The 27,328-nt window shown below is 40.6% G+C and overlaps 1 protein-coding gene across 21 annotated transcripts in view; it reads right to left on the reverse strand.

The window, feature by feature from the left end:
• Window positions 1–1,400: 1,400 nt before the first annotated feature.
• DLG2 (discs large MAGUK scaffold protein 2) overlaps window positions 1,401–27,328 on the reverse strand; it is a 1,926,133-nt gene continuing 1,900,205 nt past the window's right edge. For 18 of the 21 annotated variants that reach the window (XM_053670841.1, XM_053670838.1, XM_053670835.1 and 15 more), the window contains 6 exons: window positions 19,065–19,115; window positions 18,024–18,125; window positions 15,281–15,453; window positions 13,126–13,235; window positions 8,168–8,259; window positions 1,401–6,113 (listed from right to left, as the gene is read on the reverse strand). In XM_053670841.1, coding sequence (XP_053526816.1) covers window positions 6,007–6,113; window positions 8,168–8,259; window positions 13,126–13,235; window positions 15,281–15,453; window positions 18,024–18,125; window positions 19,065–19,115 — 635 coding nt within the window. In that variant the 3' untranslated portion in view covers window positions 1,401–6,006. Of the gene's footprint in view, window positions 6,114–8,167; window positions 8,260–13,125; window positions 13,236–15,280; window positions 15,454–18,023; window positions 18,126–19,064; window positions 19,116–26,868; window positions 26,911–27,328 lie in introns of all 21 variants that reach the window. The other 3 variants (XM_053670836.1, XM_053670856.1, XM_053670842.1) reach the window with 2 other exon arrangements.

Genomic DNA, 27,328 nt, shown 5'->3' on the forward strand with positions numbered 1-27,328 from the left:
TGTAAATCGTAAAACTTGAGTAACTGTTGAAATTCAAGGCCTGCATTAGGCTTGCAGCCCCAGTCAATGCCTTCTCACACCACCTCTGATGTCTCTGCTCACTGTCATGAAGCACCAGGGACAGTGACAGGGCCTCTGGGCTCAGTGATGGTCAAGGCAGTGTGACCAAGTCTGGCTACCCGATGGCTGGTCTGATTCTGCGATAGTTTATCATGAAGCAAAACCTACTTCAAAGCAATTGCTTCGATGGTGAAAATTCACCCCTTCCACAGGGGACTTTGTTTCGGTCCCCCAGCTGTCAGACCTGTGCTGTCTAAATGTCAATGACAAAGCACATAACTGGGAAGGAAGAATTTAGAACATCGTCTGGCAGATTCAGGTTCCCAAACCTGACCATTCTTGGTATGTTCAGATCAGAGCTGGTATATTTTGTGTTCCCAGGGTATTATCCATATAGGGACACTTCTCCAATTTGTGCCTTCCTTTGTGTCTTAAGTGTCTGATAAGACAAAAATATCCTTCTCTATTCTTAGTATCTTCTGGAACCTCAAAATTTTGAAACTGGGGAGTTAACTTTTTCAGATAGATATGAAGGCCTTTAAAAACCCTGTTCTGGCCCTGGCTGGTGTGGCTCAGTGGATTGAGTACCAGCTCATGAATCAAAGGGTTGCTGGTTCGATTCCCAGTCAGGGCACATGCCTGGGTTGCAGTTCAGGTTTCCACTAGGGGCACCTGAGAAGCAAACACACATTGTTGTTTCTCTCCCTTTCTCCTTCCCTTCTCTCTCTAAAATCAATCAACCAATAAAACTCCTGTTTTGTTTTTAAAGATTTTATTTATTTTTCAAGAGAGTGGATGAGAGGGAGAAAGAGAGAGGGGGAGAAACATAAACCTGTCCCACAACCCAGGCACGTGCCTTGATCAGGAATCAAACCAGGGACCTTTCAGTTTGTAGGCTGGCACTCAATCCACTGAACAACACCAGCCAGGGCTAAACCCCACCCCCTTTTAAATATCTTGTTTACTCTTGGCAAAATCTTGGTTAAAAGTGGGCAAGATGGTAACCAAATATTTAAAAATATGCAAAAGCACCAATTCCAGCTCATTTTAGGAGTGCCAATATTTCTCTGAGCACACATACTCTAATTATACTTCAGTTCTGAAATCAGAAACATTGGAAAAAATGGAAATGAATGATTCTATTTGTTATGATGTAAGACAAATTATTTTGTGGGAGAAAATAATTTGCTATAAAGTACAAACTATTTTAATATTTATATCTTATAATAAAAACCATGGCATGTTTAGAAACACTATGAAGCATTCCCACCAGGGGCCACCACTGACAACTGAAAAACGCAATAAATATGCACAGACACACTGAGTAGGAAATATACATCTTGATTTTATAATCGTGTGTGCTTTATTTTTTACACAAATGGAATGGAAGTGTCGAATATTTACACTTAACAGGAGTGTACGCTGTGCAGTGTCTCTGTAACCCCGGCCCCGGCGAGGAGCGATTCCCCTCTCTCCCTCCCGCACTACAGCTTGGCAGAGGAGCGTCCGTCAGAGAGAAGCGCAACACTCATATCGAAAGGCTCTAACGGGTACAGCCTGGTGCACTCAGAAGTGAAGACACACTTAGGAAACACAAATTCGAAAGGGAGAGAAGAAAAGTTTGCCATCCCATTGGGTGTCAACATTGCCATTTGGTTGTCTGTCCTCATGAGTTGCTAGGGGAATCCTGAATTCTATCTTTTGGATGATCTTTGTCTAAATCGTCCACCTGTCTTAGCTTGTCCTCAGCTGTTACAAGAAACTGCACAGCTGTACAAGACATTATTTCCAAAGCACACTTTTCAGTGAGGAAGAATATTTACAGACTGGAGTGTGTGGGTGGGTTTCCGTCCATCCACATTCATTCATACCCAATGTAGTATGTGTATACAGCATATACATACCACATATACCATACATATGCCTAAATAAAATGTACATCCACAGAATTCTCTAGGGGAGTCCTCTGACAAATCCGTTGTCACAGGAGGTACTCCGTATATTTGAAGGGAAATGTGTCCCCTTTCCCCCTAAGAGTGACAAATTACTATTATAAACTTAGGAACTAGCTTGAGTCCTTGACTTAAATAATTTTGTATGAATTTGGGCAGGACCAAAACAGGAAAAAAAGAGATGTTATTTCACCAGCGAGTCCATTCAATCTCACTAGAGCAATCACCAGTTGAAAAGCAGAGGGGGGCTTCACATAAATATGGGAAAAAGAAAGCTTATGAATGGGAAAAATATGTCTCTCTCCAAATCAAGGCGATGGCATGGCTTCAATGAGGAGGAGTTTTGCTGTCAGAATAATTGTTGGGGCCAGCGTCTGCCTTTATTGAAAGGAAGTGTCCTTAGAGCCACAGGGTGGTGCTGGGAGTGGGCTCACTTTGGACCAGCCTCCTGGCAGAGGGGCACCCAGGTGCCAGCAGAGCCCAGAGCACATGCATCGTCACTGCCGGGCAGTGGTGCAGGCTGGCTCCTGGGCTGGAGCTGCTCCAGGTCAGGACCTCACGCTCAGCTTTGCTTTCTGGGCTGCGTAAGTGAAACGGTGACCCGAAGTAGTTGTGTCATTAGTCCAGCCTATGGACTTGCTGTCAGAATCAGCCATGAGCCCTTATAGGACAAAAAAGTGAAGAGGTGGGGTATGGGAGAGGAGATGATCAGGAGTGAGAAAAAGAGAAAGGAGGGTGAAGGAGGGGACAGAGGAGTAAGAAGGAGAAAGACTGAGAATCAAGTAGAGAATAGAGATGAATAACAAAAGGGAGGGAGTAAAGGAGAGTTATAGGAAAGTCAACAACTTAGAGAAGACAGGAAGAAAGGATAAAAGGCGAGGTAACAAAAAGAGCTACGGGGTGGGATAGAAAGAGGAAGGGGAAAGCAGAGGGAGAATGAGAAAGAACCAGAGGTGGGAGCCAGGGCAGCGAGAGCCGTTCCCTGGCTTGGAGTCCTGAAGGGCTGGCAGTAGGATCTAAGACAGCTCACAGACACCTGAGTGCGGCTTCATCAAGGTGGGCTCACTGAACAGAGAAAGCCAACCCATAAACTTGGGGCTGGGAGGAAAGGCCTGCAAAGAGAGGGCCAACAAATCCCAAGGGAGAAGAGCGAAAACAAATGCCCCTGCAATTAGCTGACAAATGGGATTTTGAATTTGGTAAAGCTGAGACCCCCCCGTGGTGCTACACATTGTACCAGAGCATGAAAAATAGCACCAGTGACACGATCTGGCACTTTCCCGAAAGGGCCCAGCATGTGAAGGTGACATTGTGCCCCCAGCAAGCCTTCAGGGTGGAGAGAGCTCCGGACAAAGTTTGCAGTGTTAGCACCAGTCTGGCCCCAGGCTCCAGGTGCATTTGCACCAGATGTCATCTGGGTAACTCTCGTGCCATTTCCACACCAGTTGTCAGGTTTACTGCAAAATACACCAGTTCATTGGAGCCATAGAGACCTCAACATGGGGAAGCGCAAGACAACACAACAAACAGAGGTGTAAGTTCTATAGGAAAAGACCCTCTCACCAATTTGCTTGGTGATTCTTCAAGCAATATATATGTATATATATTTATATAAATCTACATAAAAAATCAGTGCAAATGCCAATTCTAATCTGAAAGCATCTACACTAGGAAAATAAATAATTATATTACTACAAAACCAAGGGTTGGTGGTTCAATTTGATTGTACTCAGCCACGGCAATACTTAATAGTAAACGGAAAGCACATCACAAGACCCGCGGAAACATCTACTCATTAATGACAGTCCTCTAAATAAATGGTTGCATGCTCAGTTGAGAAACCAAAGAAGTTATCATGGTGGCCTAAAAATAGAGCTGGGATCAGGAATGGCATTCTGGTGGCAGAAAACTCCTGGGAGCAATACTGATGAAAGTAGACCTTGACCTGAAACTAACCGGCAAATGGCAAACACGGTCACATCTTTAACATTTTGAGCAATCTAAGGACATTTTTAGAAATTTAACTTTCATCAGAGGGCAAATACATTGCCAGCCCTTCCATTGGCAAAGGCAGCCTCAAGACTACAAGGCAGGTGCACAATTTTGCTTTCTTTGTGTTTGTTTTGGTGACTGTAGCCAGGCAGAGTGGCATTTACTGTAAGATGAACAATGCCTGCTTTTGGAAAGAGACCCTTGGTCTGAGCTCTGATGTTCTTACTGTGAAGAAGCCCCATCACTGCTGATGGCTCTGTCTCTTGCTCTCCCATCCCAGCCTGCATGCTGGTTTGCTGCACAGTGTGGCAGAGTCCCTGCCAGGTCTGGATGTACCCCAGAAATAAGGCGATGGGGCTTAGTCTGGGCCTGCATAGAACCCAGAGTTGAGTGGTTATTGAGATCACAGAAAAGTCTCTCTCTAAACACCTTGGGCACAGGCAAAGCCAATGTCACTCAGCCCTAACCTAGGATTTAGGCTTCAGGAGGTTTCTTTTTCTTTTCCATTAGTCATCATTATTATAATTGTTAAAAAATAAACTTGGTCCAGGTGCCGCCCCGAAGAAAGGCAGTTCAATTGGTTGAGCTCAAAGTCATTAACTGGTTTTCCCTATGGTTCTGTCTTCTTTCCCTGCACACAGAAACAAGTCCACAACCCTTATACTCCAACCAGATACTTCCCTTCTCTCTCTCTTCCTCAAAGAAATAGTGCCTTGTGGGACAGATTTCGCCATGATTCTACGCCATCTCTGGCTGTTATAAAACCTCAGTTATTTGTGAAACAGACAAAAAAAAATGTCCTAATTACTCACGGCTGGCCAAAATACTAGATGATCCTTTAAGAATTGTATGTAAGTAACTAGGAACAAAGTTATTCAACTACTTGCAGAGCAGGCCCAGGTTGTTTAACAAGAGGAAAGCAAAAACTTCCCTTTAGCTCCTGTGCATGAGTTTGAAAGCCATCAGCTTAAAAATGCATTAACCAAATGTCTTCCAAAAATATCCATGAGGGCAACTCATTAAAGGATGTGCTCCGTGTGAGTGCATTGCTAAGAGGGAAGGTGGATCACGGGAGGTAAGTTGGGGAGAAGGCTGTGTCAGACTTTGGAAGGAATTCAGATGCTCTTAATGGGTCATTGGCAACAGAAGGGAGAGTGCAACTTTCAGTTCTTGCATTCGATCACCTGCGGATAGTGCATACAGTCTGTCTTTCAATTGATTAGTCTTTACAAAATATTTCACAAAACTTTTTTAACCTATAGAAATTTGTTTCTATACATTTAATATATTTTTATTGTATAAATTATTCTCATCTTTAGTGCCTTCTTTCACTTTATAAATGGCAAAATAGACAATAAACAATCATAAAGCTAACCCCAGGTAGAATCCCCTCCTCTCAGTAAGGTCAGTCCTCCATACACTTGCAAATTTTATGAAATGCTCATCTTTGCAGATGCCAGTCAAAGAAACTACATGCTTATCCTTCCCTGATTTTATGCCGTCTCCAAAGGGACTCCTTTCTTTTCTCCTTCTTTCTTTCTTTTGCTTGATAAGAAATCAAAGGATGTGCATAGTTATAAAATTCGAAGTGGACCAATTACAGATGTAGGTAATGGGAAGGTTGGTGAAGTTCAAGTGCTGGCAACTTTTCTTTAAAGCAAAAAACACAGAGAGCTCAGCGGCTAAGTCAGCTCTGGACATCTGCTAGGTGAGGAGGCTGCCCAGCTCTTGGGCACAAAGCCCATCAGAGGTTCATCCCTATACCTGGCCCCTTGAGCAAACCAAAGCCTTCCTGCATCATACTGCAGTGTCTTCTGTCCCACCCTTCGGCCCCTCCGTTTCCTTCATGGCTTCACACAGTTTGTGTTGTACATTCATAAGAATTCACATTGACTGCAAAAACATAAATGCAACAAAAACATAAAAGCCTCCAAGTAGTATATTATATATATTTTGCTCTTCTAAATGCTCTTCTGTCGTTGTCAGAGGTGCGGTAGCTAATTTATAACTTTTCCTTTGAGGGGATCCAGATGAAAGGCCCAGACTGCTCTTCAATAACAAGCTTGCACTGGTTATATATATCTTCTAAGGTGTCTCCTTGGACAATAGCTAGAACAGAAGAAACGCTGGGGTTAGGGCTCCTCATCAATTAACTGCACAGCAGAGGATCAAAGCAGTGACGCACAGACTCATCAGGAAGCTTAATAGTACTTTTGATTAGTAAGAAAAAGCAGAAAATTGACTTAAGCAAGGTCACATCAATGATTAAAAAATGCTTTCAAGGCATGTTCTGGATCAGTAATAAATGCACCACGCACAGTCTTTCTACTTTCTACATGTCTGTCCATTGCTCTGGCCAATGAACCATTCCCTTATTTACGTTTTAGGGGGGGTCTAGCCTGGGTTGGGCCGTGTGCTAGGCATCAATCAGTTCTTCAGACTGAGCTACCCATTTATCAAAGAAAGGCAGCCTTACACTTTTACATTGTACTTACTTTGTCAGGGACAGAAATTCAGATATTTTAGACACAGAGAAAATAATGACATTTTTGGAAGAAACTTTAGTTAAGTTCCTCAATCCCCAAAAGCTGTAGAAGGAACCCCATTCATTCTCTAAGAACCGAGTAAAATGAAATTTTACCCTATATACTCATATTGAGAATATGGTAACTACTTATAAGAAACATACATAGGAAAAGACATAAATAAACTGCTAAACTGTGTGTTACCTAAAATACCAAGTCAGAGTAGATTTAAGTACATTTCATTATCTTTAAACCAAAGCTGTCTTGTAGCTAGATCTCAAAAACACATCAGCACTCTCCTTATAACAGAACTTAGACACAGATTGCTATCGAAACATGGTTTAGATTTTCAAAACACTTCTCAGAATATAGTGAATACTGTATTTTACTCCTTAATATAAGCCACTGTCAAATACACAGTGTTTAGCTTTGATGGTCCTACCTAGATGCTCTTTCAGAATGACATACACCTCATGTCTTTGTTATTGATTGAAATCTTAAGATTATTTGATTCAGTATATTTGAAAACTGCTAAGCCACTGATGTTTTTCAATTCTGAATAAGATAAAAAGATATCTAACTTCACATAACGTAATTTGGAAGGACAGTTCTTGTTTTCAAACTATCTGTTATAAGGCATATTCCACAAACGTTGCTCATTCTTTATATTTGATCAATGTTTCATAAAAATATATGAGGGAGAACCCAGAATACATAAGACAAGAAAATCTTCCTTTATTCCCTAATCTTCAAGTTTCCAAGGAAATATTTAAAAAAGAAAAAAAAATGTTCTGCCTTAAAGGGGAATTGAAGGGGAATTAATTGAAACAAGAAAAGTGGTTTGTTTTTTTATGAGTAAAGAAAGAACCCTTTTTATTGTATTTTTTCTATTACTATTCAGTTCCCCTATACTCCTCTCCCCAAGTGTTTTAAGATTGCTGTTCACATGTGCTAATGAAGAGACAGACCCTCGGTCACTGGAGCAGAGGATGGCAGCCCTGAGATTGCTTCTCAAGACTGACTGCTTTAAACACTACCCATTTTGAGGCCTAAAAGTTTACTTTTCGAGTTTTCTGATGACACCAGGGAGGTTGTTTAATGAAGCATCAATGCCTAAAATAACCTTAATAGCAGGAGAGAGCTCAGCGGCATCTGCCATCACTGGTTTTGGATGGGGCCACTGGGAACCTGGAAGCCGGCTGCAGATTAATTCAGAGCAGGGAGAACCTAGAGTCTGAAGCCAGTGGGTGAAGCAGAAGTGAACCAGGGGTTCTCAGCAGGAAGGTTTTAGGGGCAGATATACAAGGCCCTCCATTATGCCAAATGTTAGGCAATTTTTCTCTTTTATCAGAGTTTAAGGATAAATGAACTTCCCTGTACTAGACTTACTGGGGTGATCACTTTGTAAGTTATATAAATGTCTAGTCACTATGTTATACACTTGAAACTAATATAATATTGCACAGGATCGGACAAAAGCAGGTTTATAATTGTGAGTACACAAAACACAGTTTATTCTTGCTTATTAATAATTATTATATTACTTTCCATATGAACACCTGTAAACCTATTTTTGTGCCACCCTGTATGTCAACTGCAATTGCAAATTAAACAGAACAAAACAAAACAAGAACTTACCTGTAAAATATTCTCCAAATTCTTGTTCTAGCTTAATTGCACGATCATAGGTTTTCTTGGCCTGTTCCTCTGTTAGACGCTTGTTCATCTCCCTGCGAAAATGAGGGTTTAGTATTAGACCACACAGGGACTATCCAAAACCTGAAAAATTAAAATGCCTGGCAAAAATGAATCCTGCAGGAAGCCTAGTGTAATCTTAGCAGCAGCTTCCTAGTTTTCATCTGGGACTCCTCTTTGCTGGAATAATTTTAGCAACAAAGACTCCCTCCCAGGGAGCCCACTCTCTTAGAGGGCCGTCTCTGGGTCCCCACGTTGGATTGAAGCAGAATCTATCTCCCTTTGATTTCTAGTTATTGGCCCTGTTCTGCCCTCTGCAGTCTCACAGGGTAGGGCTTCCTTCCTTCACGACAGGCACCGGGGTCTTTAAATCAAGCCTTCCTGCGTCCCTTGACATTTCCACTCCTTCAGGATAAACTGTCCTACTTCCTTTACCTATTCTCTCCTTGGACATGATTTCCAAATCCTGACCTTTTTGGTTACCCTTCTAGTCTATCTTGACCTCTGTTAAATGCGGGCCATAGAAGTGAACAGACTCTTCCAGGGGTGGTCAGTGGGAGAAGAGATGGCTAGAGGGAAGGCACGTCACAACTTCGGGAACCTCATTACATCCGAGAGAACAGGACTTGACATTCTCAGGTCCTGACTGCACAGAAGGCTCCGATTTCTGGACTCCCCCATTCTCCCCAAAGACTGCTGCTTATCTTCAATGTGCGGCTGGGAAACATGTGGAGTGGAGAAACACAGAAAGTGCTTCCAAAGAATTATAGGAGATGTGACAGGCCTCTTAGGCATGTGTGTCTTTCAGGATGAGAGGCATTCTGCAGCTCTCACGGCTCAGCTCTACAAAAGGCAAGCCACGTCTGTAGCAGCCTGGACATTTCTGTTTTTATAATCAAATGGAACCTAAAGGAGCTGCTGGAGAAGGCTTGAATTAAAGTGAACACAGAGAGAATGTCACAATCAAAAGCATGGGGACAAAAATAGGCTATTTTCAAATAGCCTATAAGCAAATAATATGAAATAGTGAGCCAGGATAGATGGGCTTGTTAAGGAAGAATCTCCAATGTTCCCTTTGTTTATTTTTGCTCTGACAAAATGGGCTGTAAAGGATTATGCCTGAGATTCTCTGCCTCTTTCTTCTGTCACCATCGGTGTACCATTAACTGTATATAAATGCTATTTAATCATTGTAAGTTTATTGAAGTCCAACCTAGTCTCAAGGACAAACTGAGGGGAGAGAAAAATGGAAAATAACCTAACCTACTGATTCCTAACCAGTGGCAGCTTTATCTTCCCCTGTCCTCTGGTGTTAATTTTTTTGCCTACCAAATTGCACTTATTAAATACAAATTATTTCGTCTTTCCATTTCTTTCTTAATCAAAGTCATTTTATTAATCAACGGCTGCAATCACTGCTTCTGATCACCATAATAACATCAGTGCTACTGCACTGGGCTGATAAGAGTCCAGCCAAGAGCAGAGAAACTTTAGTTGGCCCATCAGGATGCAACACGGGCGCACGCAGAATTTCGGAAGCATTGACGCCGTTGCCTGCCACTTAGGAATCCAGAGGTTTGGGTCTGGAACGTGTGGTTTTAGTCAATTCCTTTTTTTCAGAGCAAGTAACTGAGCTCTGAAGTAGTAAAGAGATTTGCCTAAGGTTGTACATTTAATAAAGAGTAAATCCAATGCAAGAACTAAAATGTTTTTTTTTAATCCAATTTTTAGTTAAACAGGATTTCCATTAAGCCAAGTCTTTCTTTCAAAAGAGATTATTTGGAAAAAAAATAAGAAACTCAAGGCAGACATTAACATGATTCTGGACAGGACACTGGTAGCTACAATAATGAAGTAAAAAGTTCCTGAATTCTTGTTGAAATAAACTCATTTAGTCCTGAGGATGGGTGTTTGTAATCCTCCACCCAAGCGGCATGGGCCTTAGAAGTTGTGAGAGGTTGTCACTCTCGGGTGCAGAAGATACTGGGCTAAACCAAGGGATGCGTTCTATAGAAAGGCAGAGTTTTGCTTCAGATGTCAAGAAATCATGTAGCTCAGAATCTTCCTTGACTTCTCTGGCACATGCTAGTTTTCTCTGGATTACCTTTGCACTTTTTGTAGCAATGACTGAGTTTAGGATTTCAATTCTCCAATATATGAATTTGCTTGGTCTTTTGCCTAACCTATGAGTTTTTTGAGGGCAGAGACCATGCATGGCTTATTCATCAGCTTGTGGCAAGGAGCTTGACTCAATACACTGAATGGACAGCTAAACATAAAAATACAATTCTGTTGCAGTGGAAGACAGAAATGAATACAGGCCATCACTAGAGCAAGAAGGTAAAAGCAGATTGAGTCTGGCAAGGCAAAGAAATACAGGAAAGTTTCTCATAGGCATGAGGTAGGGCAGGGGACAGAAGTCACAGGTGGCACACTATAAAAAGAACATCTCTTCCATACACACTCCTGATCTCATGCGTCTCTGAAGAGTCAGCTGTGTGTGTGCTAATGAGCTCAGTGGTTTGATGTGGAAGATGCGCTGGAGAAATAATGTGTGTGATGATGTATCAATGCCTAAATGTGACAGCAGCCATGCTCGTCTTCCAGCTGACCTGGCCTTCACTCTCTCTGGGGAATGAGCAATTCAGGACATGTTTGCTCCTGAAGGAAAACCCTTGGAAAACAGTGAACTGGAAAGTAAACACGTAGCATTTATGAATAAGGGCACACTGGATGGCACGTCACCCTTACTGCTCTGGAGACCTATGGATGTGGCTGCAGCCACTTCTGTCAGATTCACTGTCCTCGGGGAGGAATCCAGCCTTCAGAGTGTTTAATTTTCCTTGGTGATAAGTGGCTGTGACAATGCCCTACGGCAAAACTAAATAAGTCATCTCATAGTTGTGGAAGGAAGTAGGCCTTCTCCTGCTGAGCACCAGATGGGACTGTCTCCCAATATCACGGGGAACCAAATGTGCAACTGCTGTTTCTCCCTCAGGCTTCACTTCCTGGGAAGCCATTTATCCTGCTGCGTGTTGATGATGTGAGACTTATTCTTCTATTTATAAAACAGGCTTTTAAGATGCTGTTCCCAGGATGTGAGGGTCATTTTTCTATTCTTCTTATTAATGTTAGCATTGCTAACAATATTTATGAGGCTCTTTACAGATTATAAATTACTTTTACATAATGAAATTTGTGGTTGCTTGATTCATTTTGTGCAATGCCCCACACAGTGTCCTACATGAGGAGAAATTTAATATGTGCTATCAGGGATAATATGATCAAGAACCATTATTTTATTGTTAGCACATATTTTTCCATATGACATCTATGGGAAAAGCTCTTTATGTTAAATTTTAATACCTACATTCACGGAATTCATGGGGCCCAAAGGTGGACAACCTCCTGATTTTATTTTTTCGCCCTGGTAAAAACTTTGACCATCTTTTATTTACGAGAATATAGTCTGCTTTTAAGATCTTGCTCTGACAATTTCCCCAGAGACCCACGTTGTATTTATTTAATTCTCTTAGGTTGCAATTCCAGCTACTGCAGCTCGCTTCATTTCTTCATCCTCAGAAAGACAGCAGAACAGTCAGCCAATATCCTCTGCAGGGTAACTGCTCACACTTCCGGGATTAAGTAATTTCTTTGATCTTTCCATGACCACTGTTACTGCTTTCCAGCACTTTTTGGTTCACTTCTGTAACCTGTCAAATACTCTGAGGTCCTGAGGCCCATATTTGAGAAAAGCTCTTGCAATAGACACACTAGCATTAACTCTTGCAATCTCTTGGAAAAGGAACTGTACTGTTCATGTGTTTTATGGTGATAAAATAGCTTTATTTCAATATAATAACTTGAAATATTTTATAGCAACAATAGCTACTAGTTAATGAGTGTTTACTATATGCCAAAGACTGTACAAAGAACTTCACATTTATGATCTTGTTTAGCTGTACACTAGCTCTATGAGGTACATGCTCTTAATGTGCCTAGTTTAGAGGTGAGGACCTAAAGGTCACAGAATGGACCATTTGCAAATCAAAGAAACAACCCTGGCCTGACCAGTCTTCAAGTCCCTGCTCTTCTACCTTTATGGCTACTGGAGCCTCGTTTCTGTGAGGTAGTTGTCTATAAAGTAGTGCCAACAATTTCTATCAAATTGCCTAAGAAACTATGTTACTTTATAGTCAGATCAGAAATATCTGGCCAACTTATTTAGTGAATTGGAAGGAAGATATTTTACAAGTCCTCTGAAAAATAAAATAATAAAAAATCATGCATTTTCCCTTGTTCACAAATGCATACATGTATGGAGCTGTTGGTTTAAGTAACAGGTATTTTACTGCCAAACCATGAAGAAAATTCCCTAGTAAGGATAATGGTCTATATTCATGAGGTTCTAATTAAGGAACATAAGAATTCTACAACACAACAAAATGAAATGCCAATGAAAAGCGTCCAAAACATTGTCTGCTCCTACTGTAAGGACCCACATGTTTAAAAAGATGTACCAGTGGAACTAATCTCACAAGTAAGAAGCAATTCCAAGATGATACTACCTATCATTTGGAATACAAAACCAAACAACCAAACCAAATTAAATCAACATGCCTTCAAAACAACACGACAACAAAACGAAACAATCACCCCCACAAAAAACAACTTGTGAAATGAAATAAAAGTAAAGAAACATTAGGGAAGACATTTTAAGGAATCGCTGACATTATGTCTGCAGTGGCTCAAAAACTTTAATTTAGCTTTTAAAAAAGGGAATGCTTAAAAGATCAACACTGGCATGTCCCATTTGTAAGCATTTATGACGGAGCTGTTAACAATGTGCTGTGCCGTATGGAACAGGGGCCGGATGAAGATCTCCAGTGGCCTCCACTTACATGAGAGGTTCCAGAGACTTGGGCTTAATGAAGATGGCAATGGGATAGAGCTGGGCAACTTGTAACCGCTTGATAGCATTTCCTGATACGTCTAGTATACAGTGTTTGCCCTGGTAGAAAGAGAAGAAAAATATGGAGTTAATCCAGAAAAAGTGATCATAATGCAACACCCACTAAAAATAATGTAAGCGTGTTTTAAGGGAAGATAAAGGATGATGGATTTCTGAGGGTTGAAAGGATCACTGCATACACAGGTCACCGAAAACTTGCCATGACATACCTATTACCCCCTTGGTTAAGTGTCTGCCACTGGGACAGTCTGCGTGTGTCATCTCAGTTAACTCGGTTTTCTTAAATAAAGACCCAGTGCTTTGAGCAAAGAAGACATGTAGCCATGTGGAATGTGACTGTGTCTATTCTCATAAAGCTTGTAAACCATCTCTGAAGACAATGGTCAAGAAGAAATTCTCAAAGCTACGAGGTAGGTATTACCAACCACATTTTACAGAAGAGAAAACTAAGGCTTAGAAATATTAACTAACTTGCCTGAAGTCTCAGTGTTAGGAGGACTGAGACACAAGTCTTGGGCACTCACAGAATTGTTGGTTGGAATAAACAGGCACCGTGTTGTCTCCCCCTGCCTCATGTTAACTTTAGAGACATGGTAATCATGTGAATTTAGAACAGTTCCATAAACATTTGCTGAGTGCTCATATGTATCCTGACCTTGAAATGCTCAGTCTAGCAGAGGACAGTCACAAGAAAAGTCACCTTAAATATTATATCTTGAATGCTGAGAGAGAGAGAAGCTTGCACGGGTTATGTAAATTTCTTGTTTGTTCACGAATACAAACCCTGTTACATTACAGCACACCTCATTTAACTTGGCTTCCACTGCGATGAGTGCTCAGAGCAAGAAGTTGCTTTACAGAGTATTTCTGGCAAAGTAGATATATTTACCACACATCATATTCTACCTCCTGGAGAGAAATGGCCTCATTACCCTGATGCTACCAAAACTTTACACAAGAAGATAAAAAGCTCAGCATGCAGATAGAAACAGTCCTAAATCAACAATAGGGAATAAAAACTCATCTACAATACTTAAGTGAAAATGAACAGAGTCCACGAATACTCGAGAAACAGGTATATAATAGGAGAAGCACACTGAGATGGTTCAAGCCTTTGTCACTTAAGCAATAAATTCCAAGTTTGCTCTCTGTGAAGTGCAGCAGCTACATGAATTTCTAAGTGCTATTTGATTATTCACCAACCAGAACATTTCAAGTTAACAAAGGTTGTATCTATAAGTTCGAAGAGGAAAATAGACACAGTTACCCAGGAAACTGATTACAAACAGTGTGATATAGAGGGAAGTAGATGCAACTTCTTAGTGTATTCTTACATGGACATTAAAATTTCTTATTTAATTTTTGTACCCATACATGAGCAAGGATAAGACGAGGATGTATTAAATGAATTTGACCCAACAAATATCAACCATATCACAAATATAACTGGCTCTGAACTCTTCTTTTTTCCTCCTGTGAAATTAATCCTCTGTTGCCAGATCAGGATCTCTCTATAGGCAGAGATCTTAAAGTCACACTCAGGTGCCTTCCTACCCTGTTCTGTTTTGAATGTTCTTGCCTTTTCCAGTTCCTTACAATTATCAGCAGGAAGGCAATGCAGCATCTATACCTCCTTTAAGCTGCAATTTTGTCAGCAGCAGACTAGGAAGTCCTCCTACCTGTCTACCCTTCTTCCATCCTGAGGATCTTAAGTTTTCAGAGAGATAAGATGTTAACTCCTGCTAATAAAAGGAATTGAGAATGTTGGTCTAAACAACCAAGAGTAGTGAAGGTTCCTTAATAAAGTCAATGTTGTTTACTGGGACCAAAGTCAAGGACAAGGTGAATCATCACAAACTTCAAGCTGTTAGATGCCTTTAGGTTTCTACTCCACCCATCCCCCCTCAAGTCACTCAGCTTATTTTACTGAGATTAGAATAAAGACTAATGACCATGCTCAGGTCTTACAAGGAATATTTAATCAAAATTTTCCACTGTAACCAGGAAAGAGTAATGACCAAACTATACAGTTTGCCACCTGTGACCCTTCTTCAGGGGAGGTGTGAGGAGATTGGTGGACGTACCCGTTCTGCTACAAATCTCACAGACTGCACACTGGTTCCATATAAGTTGTCGTTGTACTGGCCAGCTTCTATAAACTTGTGCTCTTGGATGTCTTTCTCCATTTGCTCTCTGGAAATGACAAAGTGGTAGTCTCTGCCATCCACCTCATAGTCTCGCTTTGGCCTTGTAGTATCTTTATAAAACAAGAAACAATAAAATTAAGGTCATATAGGTATACTCATAAACTTCTTCTATACTTACTTTCTTCCCCACATCTCCAACACAGGTATATAAAAATATGTACTATAAAGCCCATAGTAATAGGTACCAGTTGTAGCCTCCTACTAGAAATAACTATAAAGCTAGACAAAATAAGCGGAAAGCTATTTTCAGGAGTCAGACAATAGGCAGGGCTGTGATTCTTGTAAGAGAAACACATAAAGGGAAATATACTCATACGCTTTCATTTCTAAATGGAGAGTCTAGAGGTCACAGAGTGGCCCCAGAAAGGCCACAGTTTGGAAGGCTACTCTAGAGCCATCATCACCAAGTCATCACTGGAAGAAGCTGATCTGTAGTAAATTATCACCTGCTAGAACAAAAATTTAGTATTTTATAAAGTAAAACAACAAAATGCAGACTCTCAGTAATGTAGCATTACAATGTCCAGAACATGATAAAAAATTATGGGACAAGCGATGAAGCCAAAAAGTGTGTCATGTAACCAGGAACAGAAAAAAAGGACATAGTGTAAACATATTCAGGAATTTTAAAAGATGTAAAATTAGATCATCACAGTTAAGGTGGGACTGAAAGCCATCAACTCTAATTATGGTGAGAGGTGGCTAGACTTCTTTGTAAGAAGAGAAGGGCAAACAATCTCTTAATATAAATATTCTTTTTTAAAAAGATTTTATTTATTCATTTTTAGAGAGAGGAATAGAGAAGGAAAAAGAGAGGGAGAGAAATATCAATGTGTGGTTGCCTCTCGTACCCCGTAGTGGGGATCTGGCCCGCAACCCAGGCATGTGCCCTGATTGGGAATCGAACTGGTGACCCTTTGGTTCGCAGCCCATGCTCAATCCACTGAGCCATACCAGCCAGGGCACAATCTCTTAATACAAATAAAAAATGTTAGTATATTTCCAATCTTTGACTTAGCTATGCTATTTCTAGACATCTATTTTAAAAATTTTCAAAACATATACAATTTTATCCTTAAAAATGTTAATTTATATTAGTGTATAAATTATAAGTGAGTATAACATTTAATTATAATTCATAAGAGTGAAAAGTAGAGAAAAAGCAACATATGCATAAAGAAAGGAATGCTTAATGATGACATAATAATCATTTAAAATAGTTATATAAAAACTGAATATTAAGCAACAAAATACTGTGTATATCTAACATGTACCCAACCACAGAAGAAAATGCACATATAAGAAAGAATGAATAGATGGAAATCTAAGAAAATATTAACAATGATGTTATCTCTGGGTGCTGTGTGGGATTCTGTGCTTTTTACTTTCTTGCTTAACTTTATTTTGAGCATTTCCCAAGTTTTGTACAATGATCATGTGTTTATTATCATAATATAGTGCTATTAATTAAAAAAAGAGTAACAGAAGGGTGTGCAAGGTTAGGGAGAAAATAGAAATCCTGCTTAAGGACTGTTTTTTCTTTCCTTTCACAAAGGAGGAACAAAGCGGAAGTTGCTCTGCCCGACTAGAATCTGACATGCCCATCTCGATCTAGAGTCTCCCTTGGGACTGGCTCCCTGCAGGATCTCCTCTCGGAGCCCTCACGGGGAACGTTTCCTGAGAGACAGCAGTCATCCCAGTTTCCTCTGCCCACCTACTGCACACATGCCATTCCTGCCACTTCTGTGCATTCCAGGTGACATGTGCAGTACTGAAATGGAAGGGACACTTCAAAACAGAGTACTTAAAAAATGTAGAGTGAGAAAGAAATATTTGTTGAGGTCAGATTTAAGAGCTCAATTATCTAATACATTAAAATTTTCTGGTGGGTCTGCCTACATACACAGAAGGCGTCTGTGCATTGCAGTGTGACAGTGGGAGTTGAGATGGAAGTGGGTGAGTGGGGAAGTCTGGTGGGGTCGAAGCAGGGAGAGCACATAGGACCTCACAGGGCTCTATTCAGAGACTAGGAGGCCTGACAGTTGTCTATAACGACAAGAAAGATTACAAGTCAATAATGGTCTAGAGGGTAGGCAAATTAAAGTTGTATACATCTGTCTTTATCCTCCCAACACTTGGGACTCTTAAAACACAGGGGAAAAGCCATCTTATTTTTGGATTGACACATGGCCCTTAAGTCATCTTGCGATGTTTTTAACTTATGGCTTTGTTTCTGATCTCTCTTATTCAATGAGAAAAGATGCTTCAGTGGCATTTCAATCAATATATGAGAACATGGTGATACCAATCAATAATCCTATGCAATTTTAAATGCTATTGCAGGTACAAAGAAAGGATTCATTCTGCCTTCTTGGGGAGCACCATCAGTTTCGAGAACATATTGTACTCACTAAATAGAGAACAATATATAAGCAGAATAGATGAAAAACTGTCGGGCAGAGAAAATTAAATAAGATGCTGGGATAAAAGGTAACTGATAGTATTTGAATCAGTGTAGAGACTATGGAGGAACAGACTTATGTTTTATCAAAAAAAAAAAAAAAAAAAAAAAAGGAGCCAGGCTTTTTTTTTTCTTGGAAAAAAGAGAAGAGTTACTTACGAGGCACACAGGAGCCAAACTTGTCAGGGAATTCAGATATCAAGTCGTCATTGATCCGATCCTTCATGGGGCCCAGGATGATCACTGGCCGAGTGTAGTTTACTGTAGAGGGGAAAGGAAGGTGCAGATGAGGAGAAAGACAAGGAAACAGTTGCAAAACTGCCTTTTCAGGGTGGTTCTTAAAGCCAAATTGCTAAACAGTGAAAATTGCTGGGGGCATTACTTCACTGGATAAATTGCCCACCAGCCCGGCATGGGGAAATTGGTATTTAACATTCAGTGTGTTTGTTGGCGGTGGCTACTCTCTGGAATTTATTAAAAGGAAAATGCAATAGCAGAGTCTGTGAATGAAAAGAAGCATTTGGAGGGGTTTTGCTTATTCGTAGGTTCTGCCTACACAATGTCAAAACAACTACTGAATGTAGTCAATTCAGTGGGAGAAAAAAGATTCTAAAGCAGCTGTTTGGCCATTGTTTAGATAATGACTTTAAAAGGTAATTGTTAGTAGTAATAGCAACTTATGTTTTTATAATTTCTCTTTCTCAGCTCACAACACTTGTTATACGCTATGGGGTTTTCTCAGTTCCTTTGCACTGTGCGGTTAGAAGGAGCTCCCAAGTTCATTTGGTCCAACTCCGCATTTGATGCTTGCATTTTCTCTGCAGTATAACAGCCATTAGCTTCTGTGTAAATGCCTTCAGGAAAAGGAAATGCAGGCTCCTGGAGCAGCCCACAGATGACCTGGATCTTAGGACAGGTCTGAGAGAAAGCCCCTCTCAATACTGAGTGGTCTTCAGTCTCCTGGGAGATTTTATCTACAGTTGGGGCTCCTGATTGACTCAGATATGGTTCCCTCCTGGCTGGGACCACTCATCCCAGCAGTGTTTGCTGGCGATAGGGCAAAGGAGACAGCACATGGTCAGAGGACAGCTGAGTATTGAGCAGAGTTCATTTTCCTCATTCCTTCACTCTTTCCCTCCTATAATGGTGTCACCTGTTGTGGCCTGGAAATCAGGAACGAGAGCATGTTGGGGAACTTACTTTCCTGCCTTAAGACAGGCTCATAAGAAAGAATGAAGTCTTCTTGCCCTCCTGAGAAGAGAAGAGAAGAAAAATGACAGTGAACTAACAACCAGTCATACACTGTAGCTACAAGCCCTGCTCTGAAATGCAGTTAAAAGACACAGTTCAGGGTTAATTTTCCTTACTCTCTTCTTGAACCATTCCAAAAATCCCTTTACCTTCAAAAACTGTTTAGCTCTATTACAGTATCAGATTATCTATCAGCGGTCATACCACTAGGAAAGGAATAGAGGCAGTTGTCTGAAGTTCATCAGGGCAATGACCTATGAGACTGTCTTCTGTCTGACACTGAGAAATGGGGTATCTTGGCCTCTTCACCCCATGTTACTTCTTAAAACACAACCATCTAGTTCAAGGACAGGGTCCATCCAATAGTTTGCTGCTACATTATCAGGATTTCTGGACCTTTTATTTCATCTTCTATTTTACTTTCCAAAGCACATTATTCAAAAGCAAGTATCTGCTTGTTTCATTTATGATACAAAAACTTCATCAGTATATATTACAGGACACTGAGGATTTAGTCCAATGTTAATTCGTCTGGAAAATGCTTGGTCAATTCAAGAAGATAAAAAATCAAGGAGTCCCCTAAGTCACTGGTGATAATTACCATTAACTCTAGCCTTGAAACTTTGGGGAAGGAACCAAGAAGGACAATGTGGTGAAAGTGTCAGCCCTTCCAATGTCATTTGCTAAGCTTTCTGATTCATTGTGGGCCTCAAGTCAACACAGAACCATGGAAAGTAAATTGGTTTTAGGCGATTATTTTTTTTTCAATCATGTTTCACCCAGTTAATGACCTGGGCATGAGATTAGGATGACTCAGTCACAAACCCAGAAGGGTTTGCTCTTTTGGTTGCTTTAGGCCTAGGAGTGACTATCCTTTGGTGGGAAATAGTTTAGGACTGTTGAAAAGAACTTGCTGTCTGTTGTGTTATAAAGGAGGTGTGTGATACAAGGTAGTGTTTCCTGAAACCAAAGGGCAAGGCATCTGCTTGCTTTATCTCCCCATCGCCGTCAGTGTGTCAGTGCCACGTGCTTCCCCATCAAGAGCCACAGCATCAGAACAGGTGTGTTCATTCTGTCAAAGGAGTTAATATCACAGTTTGCTACTAACAACTGATCTGGGACAGTAGGTAAGCAGTATGTGGATAAAGCTGTGATGCACAGATGTCTTCCCTGGAGACTGGGTAGCTGGGGTTGGGTCCTGGTGTGTTACATTTACAAGTGTGAGAAACGGCCCCTGGCCTAAGTTGTCCTTTACCTCACCCTCAAGCAGGGCCCACTCTCAGAATGGCACCACTAGGCCGAACTACCTCCTAAGGCGGGGAGAGTGGGCCTGCACTTCCATCTGAGTTGTGTCTGCTCAGGGCTTCCATCTGAGTTGTGTCTGCTCAGGGCGTCCCCAGAAGTCTTCAGGGGACACATCCACATCTGGGCAGGGGTTTGGTACGTGAAGAGCCAGGTTCACATTTTTTTTTATGTAGGAAAAATGATTCATTTTAATAAAACTACTGACATTTAGGCTAGGTAAAAAAAAAAGTGATTGACAGCTAAGCCCCACTTATCTAAAGCCTGAGATGCAGAGGCTGTAAAAATTGAAATGATAGGTATAAAATGACTGGGGAAATGTATGCCTTTAGAAATAGAAGCCGGGCATTCTTAGTGCCCATGTTAGACTTTAGTTTTACAGGTGATCTAGGTGGAATGATTAATACGTGAGTGGAGAGTACTAACCCCCCGGGATAACAAATGTTTTAAACATCAGGTGTTCCTTATGCTTCTCCACCAGACTGGGAACTCCATAAACACAAGGACTGGGTTTCATTGATTACTGTGTCTCTAGTGCTTAACATACAGAAACATGTCAGTGAATTTGCATTCTGATTTTAGTGGTAGAAAACAAGATGAGCAGTGAGGCCAAAGGCAGGCTCTACGTTGTGTTTCTGTTTATGGGCTTTCGTTTTGGGAAGTAGAGTTTTCTTTTCATGTATGTTCCCACAGGAATCTCTTTCCAGTGGTCTTGCAAATCATTCTGATGGAATGCTCTAAAGGCAAACCTTAAATAAGGTATTTGGTGTCAGAATGCATAATTTCTGATTCAGAAAACTAGGCCAAAGCAACAGAGCTTTGATCAACTTTGCTAGGCAATCCTGCAGTTCTCTGTTTATCCATTGCTTTTTGGTTTATTTTCTAACTTGTACAAGGCAGTGCTTCTCATCCAGAGCAGTGATCCTGGCAGACTGCCGTGACAACATCCCTATGTCAAAGCCCATTTGGATTCTAATGACCCTGTGACAATCAGGTCCTATGTAAAGAAGTCTGCAGGGAAGCTATGGCAGCTGGTCTCACCAAATAGCTGTGAATTCAGCGCCTTAAACCAATTTTCACTTTCATGTTTGAGAATGAAAAGCCCTATGGATAATGGAAAGCAGACTAAGAGGAGGAGGTGCAAAAGTCACAGCAACGAAAGAAACATAATGCATGGGTGTATGGCACTTTCCAGGCCATAAAGAGCTTTCACATGCATTGGCTTCTATTTTTCACAGCCATTTCTTTTGAGGTATGTGCTCTGATGATAACCCATTTTACAGATGGAGAAGCTGAGGCTCAGAGATCATAACAGGGCCTGTTTTCTCAGGTAATAAGTAGTGGAGTCAAGATTTAAAACCATGTATTTCTTGACTCCTCGTTGAGTGTATAACACTGTCTGAAGCAGACAAGAGAGGCAGACTTCTCTGTGGGGCCGTGATCCAGGGACAGACCTCACAAATGGCAAAAGGTGGCTGCCAGAGAGCCACTGAACTGGGTCAGAGTCCAAGAGAGGCCACCTGTAAACATCAACTCTTAAAAAAATGCTGCTGTTATCTCCATAAAATAGCCATTCTTAGTAGGTTTCCTACTTTTTGTTTGGGAGGGCGGTTGGCTCTTGTAAATAACAGCTGACAAAAAGGTACCAACTATTACTCGGTCTTGTTTTTGCAGCTGCATGGCTTAGAGTGGGAGAGCAGCAGGCCGTGTGGGGCGCCTGTAGCTGTAGGAGCTTAACAGAGGCCTTTGCAACCATCTCCGCAAGACACCTGGTGTCTGAGCTGGAAGACGGTCACAATAAATGGGATTCAGAGTAAGACCTTGATATGCCCTAGAGAAAAAGCAAGTTGCTACGCTAGAGATGAAAAAGCAAGTATGATATGCTAGAGAAAAGCAAGTTGATGTTCTTTCAGAATTTTTGGAAACTAGAAAAGAGAGAGGAGGGAAGTGAAGACCCAGTAGATTTAATGTTCTAAATTTAGTGTTTGTTTAGTGGCTGCATTTGATGATTGTTAAGAATAAATTAGGATCTTAGAGCCACACAAAGTTATTCTTAAGAAGGCTTTCAAGTTTATGTGGTTCATAGTCAGCGAGTGTGTAGCACACGATGCCACTGCCTACCCCATGTCTTTGACAGGTCATTGCCTGCATTACTGCTAAGCCTTAATTTGGCACCAATAAAATACTTTCAGTACAACTCTTCAGGCAGATACTACTAGTTGGCCAGAATTGGAATTTTGATTAAAATCGGCTTGCCATCTCTGTTCTAACCCAAACAACTCATTTTACATAGGAGAGGACAGAGGTTCAAAGATATTGAGTGATTCCGAGATCACAGTGAATCTTCACGGAATGTTCAGAAGATTAAATCAGTTAATATATATAGGACCTTAACATCAGGCTTAGAACATGGTTAATGTTATGTAAATGTTGCTGTATTAATTTGATAGCAGGGTGGGGTGTTTGACATGTATTAGGTAAAATGTGAAGAGGCCGGGATTATAAACTCCAGGGAAGAGTGGAAATGTATGAGATTCAGAATTAAAAATGTCTTGGTTGGACCTGCAGCACCGCCTTATCAGTGAGGTATGTCACTTCTTGGAGATTCACCTTCCTCATCTGTACAATGAAGTATTACTATAAGGTGTATCTCACAGTTTTGTTGCAGAAATCAAATGGGAAAACAGATGTGAGGAAAATTGCTTTATGAAGGCTAAAGAACTAGAGGAGAAGAAAAGGGGAAGAATATGGGAATCATTTTGACTGATTCCAGTGGAAAAGTCTTGGGTCTCCTCAGTGGCCCCTCAGTTTCACTCAGATTATTTTACCAGATTCTAGTTTTGAAAATCCTGCTTAGCTGATGAACACTAATGGGTTAGAAGGATAATCAGCTCCCTCATATCCACAATGACATAAAGAGCTTTGAGGAAGGCAGGTCTTCAGGTACAGAGATTTGCAAAGTCTTTGTTATACCTATATGGTCTTTATTGCATCCCAGTTCAAGGGCAATTGAAAGCTCAGCTATAAAATGACCACAAACACAAGGCAGCACTGAACTACTCTGTTGAGAGAAATCTGAAATTAGCACATAATTAAGATAGTTTTGAGGTGGCATTTTGCATAATTAGACAATGTGCACTGTAATTAAGTGCATTTTGGACAGTGCTCAGTATAGTTGGATTTTGAAAAAATAATTATTCTATAATGACTGAAATGGTGTGGCAAGTCTCTGAGCTGTTTATTAGAATTTGAGGTTTAAGTGTGTGTGTGTGTGTGCGTGTGTGTGTACCTCACGAAGTATATGAGGCTTTCAATTAAGGTTGTCACAACATGAAACACCAGGATGCAGTATGGACGTGCCCCCTGCAATTGTGAAACACAGTCACCTGGGTCTTTGTTTCTAACCACTGGCCATTTTTGAAAGCCATTTTGTCACCAGAGTGGACATGGTATGATTCTAAAGGTAAAAATAATAGCTGGACATCAGTGAAAGAGGGTCTTTTTAATATTTGTTGACTCTAGTATTTACAAAACATAAAGTAGTCATAATTATGGCAAGAGCCAGGAATTCAATAGAAAATGCAATCTGTTTTGATTTCAAAATGGCACTTTTTGGAAACCAGGTCTGTCCCAAGCCTGCGTGCCTTTTGTCATGCCGCTGCCCTGCCTGGAAGGTTTTGTTCTCAACTTATCTAGCTGGTAAGCACCTCGACTTTCCAAAACTCGCTCAAAGGCCACTTCCTCTTTGAAACAACCTCTGAAGTCCCAACTCTTCTTGGGCTAGACTTTTACCCTGGAAACTGAAACAACTTTGTGCATTTTTTATTCATTTCTCTTTCTCTCCCACTGTACGTGTGCTGAGTTCCAGGGTTGGTTGAGATTCACATTGGGCCTCATGGTGCATATAAAGAGAGTATGACATGTAGTAGATGCTCAGTAAATAAGTGAATATGCCTCTGGAGTTCCTCCTGTTTCCACCCTAGAGAAAGAAGTCTTTATTCCTCGAAGCTATGACAAAGGCTCTTCTTACTTTCGATCATTTGTAAAGAATGCAATCTGAGAGGCTGTCATTCTGTAGCCTCAGATGATACCCAAACCAATATAGATTATTAGACTCCGCATTTGCTATAACAATATCCTAAAGTCCAGTTCCAACTCTTCTCTCTTCTCATGGGTACTTCAAGCTGCTTCCAAGTGTTTTCTTTATTCACTCAATTATTTATGTGCACCTACTATTTGAGAATGAAAAGAATTATTTGATGGCATCTTGGAGCATGGCTACCAAAACTTCTCAAGCAGCTGAAAGCCTTGGTCTGATTTTTATAACTTAAGAATTCTAGAAAGAACATTTCCAACTCTGAAAGAGAAAAGAGGGGCCTCTAAAAAAATTCTTTAACAAGATTTCCAGAGAAAAAGGCAGTTCTTGTACATATTTTCCATGAAAAGGATTGAAAAAACAAGGCCTGATGCTTCTCCTTTGTGCCTACAGGATGGAAGCACAACACTTAAAAATTAAAAACTCAACATCAAAAAAAAAAAAGTAGGGCCCTATAAAAAAGAAAAAAATTTTACCCTTTGTGACAGCAGGGATGGATCTGGAGAACATTATGCTAAGTGAAATAAGCCAGTCAGAGAAAGACAAATACCATATGCTCTCACTCATAGTGGAATCTAATGAACAAATGAAACTAACAGGGAGAATGGGGACAGACCCATAAATGGAGAGCAGGATGACGGCTAGTGGGCAGGGGAGGTGGAGAGGTGGAAGGACTGAGCAAAAACGAAAAAGGACTCAGGGATGTGGACAACAGTGTGGAGATTGTGGAGGGAGGGTGGTATAAGGAGACTAAGTGGTAATGAAAAAATCACAATAAAGATTAAATAATAAAATAAAGAAGTAAAATTTAAAAAGTAGGGCCACAAAACCTTGACAAACAAGTAATATATTGCCTTATTCTAAATTGAGGGGCCTCAGGTGTCAGGAAGGAAATTTTAGGTCACTTCTTCTTGGCCTGGATTCTTTGTTTTAAAATTAAACAAGAAGGGGGTGCAAATGTTTCCCCTAGTTTGGATAACTGGAAGAATCTAAAAATGGTAAGGACCAAATTAAGGACAAGAACTCTTTGATTCCTTCATTCATAAGACTTTTCATTCGGTTGAGGAAGAAAATTAGGTGTTCTAAAATTTGATGAACCAAGGGTATCTCCTCACAGTATCTTTTACTTTATTCTGTGGTCTGTTTCTCCTTCCTCCCCTGGCCCCGACCTCCTTCTGCCGCCTTTTCCTCTTTTGTGCTTTTTTTCTACTTGCCGCCAGTCTGATTCTCCAAAGCCTTTCTCAAAATCCAATTAAATTTGTCATATTCTAAGTGGCACTCCGCCTCAAAAAAGACATGGTTTTGTGAAGTACCATGCTGTAGTGAGAAAAATAGGACCAACCAAACACAAACTATTCTAGTTTTCAGTTAATATAATATGAAACTAACAAGGGAAATAAGCCCAATCAACTTCTGTCTTGGTAGCTCTGGGCCATATGTATTGGATTATATGCAGCTTTCTAATACCCTCAGCAACTGCTTTTTGAGAAACCCATTTCAGTAGGGAGTACAAATAAATATTATAGATATTGTAAATATCCCAGATAATAATACGCACCTACGTGAGTCATGAAAAGCCACTGTGTAGGTGGTAAGAAACCACAAGAACAGACCAAAAGGATGCGCTTGGTGAATATTTCTATACACCAAACAAATGGCTTGAGGTGACCAAACAAAGACCAGAAGTAATTTTTATCTATGTAATTACCTACCTTTTCAGTTAAGCTTTTTGATCCAAGATTTGTTCACTTAAAAAAAAAATGTGAGTTCCTTCAACATTAAAGGATGAAACTTTTTCATCACTTCCCAACCATCACCAATATAAAGTCAGCTATGTCATAGTGTCTACCTTAAAATATTAATCAAGGAGAGAAGAGATATAAAAATTTCATGCTTGATTTAAAAGGAATGCCATAATTCATAAAGATTTCTCTTGTAAAGGGGAGCCAGGAACAGAAAAGGCAAAATTAGAAGGAAAATAAAATCACGAGGGTTGAAAAGGAAGCCTTTCAACCCTCCTACAGGGAATTTAAGTTATTTTTCTTGGCGGGGAGCAGAATGTCAAAACCCACCAGGTTGAACCCTGCCCCACCCCCACCCCACCCTCTCCAGAGAACTGCCCCGTAGGCCAGTCAACTGAGGTCGGAACTGCTTGTATAAACCATCACTCCACCGGCCCTAGTGTCTTCTGTGTCTTTCCACATCAAATGATCATTTCATTTCAAGCCATTTGCTTTGGATGAAGAGGATGAAGGGCGGCAATTGAAAAACAGCAGCAGCAAAGATCTGAAATGACCACCACAGGCAATGGGGCGATTGCAAACAAAAGGACCACAAACCAAAGCAATAACTTACGGTAGCTACTTTCGCTATCGCTGGCATTAGAAGAAACATGTTCTGCAAGAACAGCACAGCAAATTAAAGAGACATCAAGCATTGGCGAGCAGCCAGAACTCAAAGGAATACATTCATGCAAGGCCACTAGAAATGGGAGCGGAAAGGCAAGTAAAAGGCTGCAGAGGAGACGGCATTAAGAAAACGCAGTTAAGATAAAAAAGATGAAAACTTTATCTCCATTTTACAGGAAACTACTACTTGATTGCCATATGTCCTTTTTAGAAAAGTATCTTTAATTACAAAAAAATGTATGATGTCAGTTCATGAACTTTTCTTTTTATAAATACTTGGACCTGTTCTTGCAGGTCTAATTCCCAGTTTGTGTGACTGGGGTGAACCTGTGCCTCAGCTAGGTGTTTCTTGACTGTAAATTCAGGGGCTTCTATTTTGGTGGTTTTCTTCCAGGCTTTTTGTTTCT

The sequence above is a fragment of the Artibeus jamaicensis genome, unplaced genomic scaffold (assembly GCF_021234435.1).
Source record: "Artibeus jamaicensis isolate MK-2021 breed Jamaican fruit bat unplaced genomic scaffold, CSHL_Jam_final contig_64, whole genome shotgun sequence".
Taxonomy (NCBI): domain Eukaryota; kingdom Metazoa; phylum Chordata; class Mammalia; order Chiroptera; family Phyllostomidae; genus Artibeus; species Artibeus jamaicensis.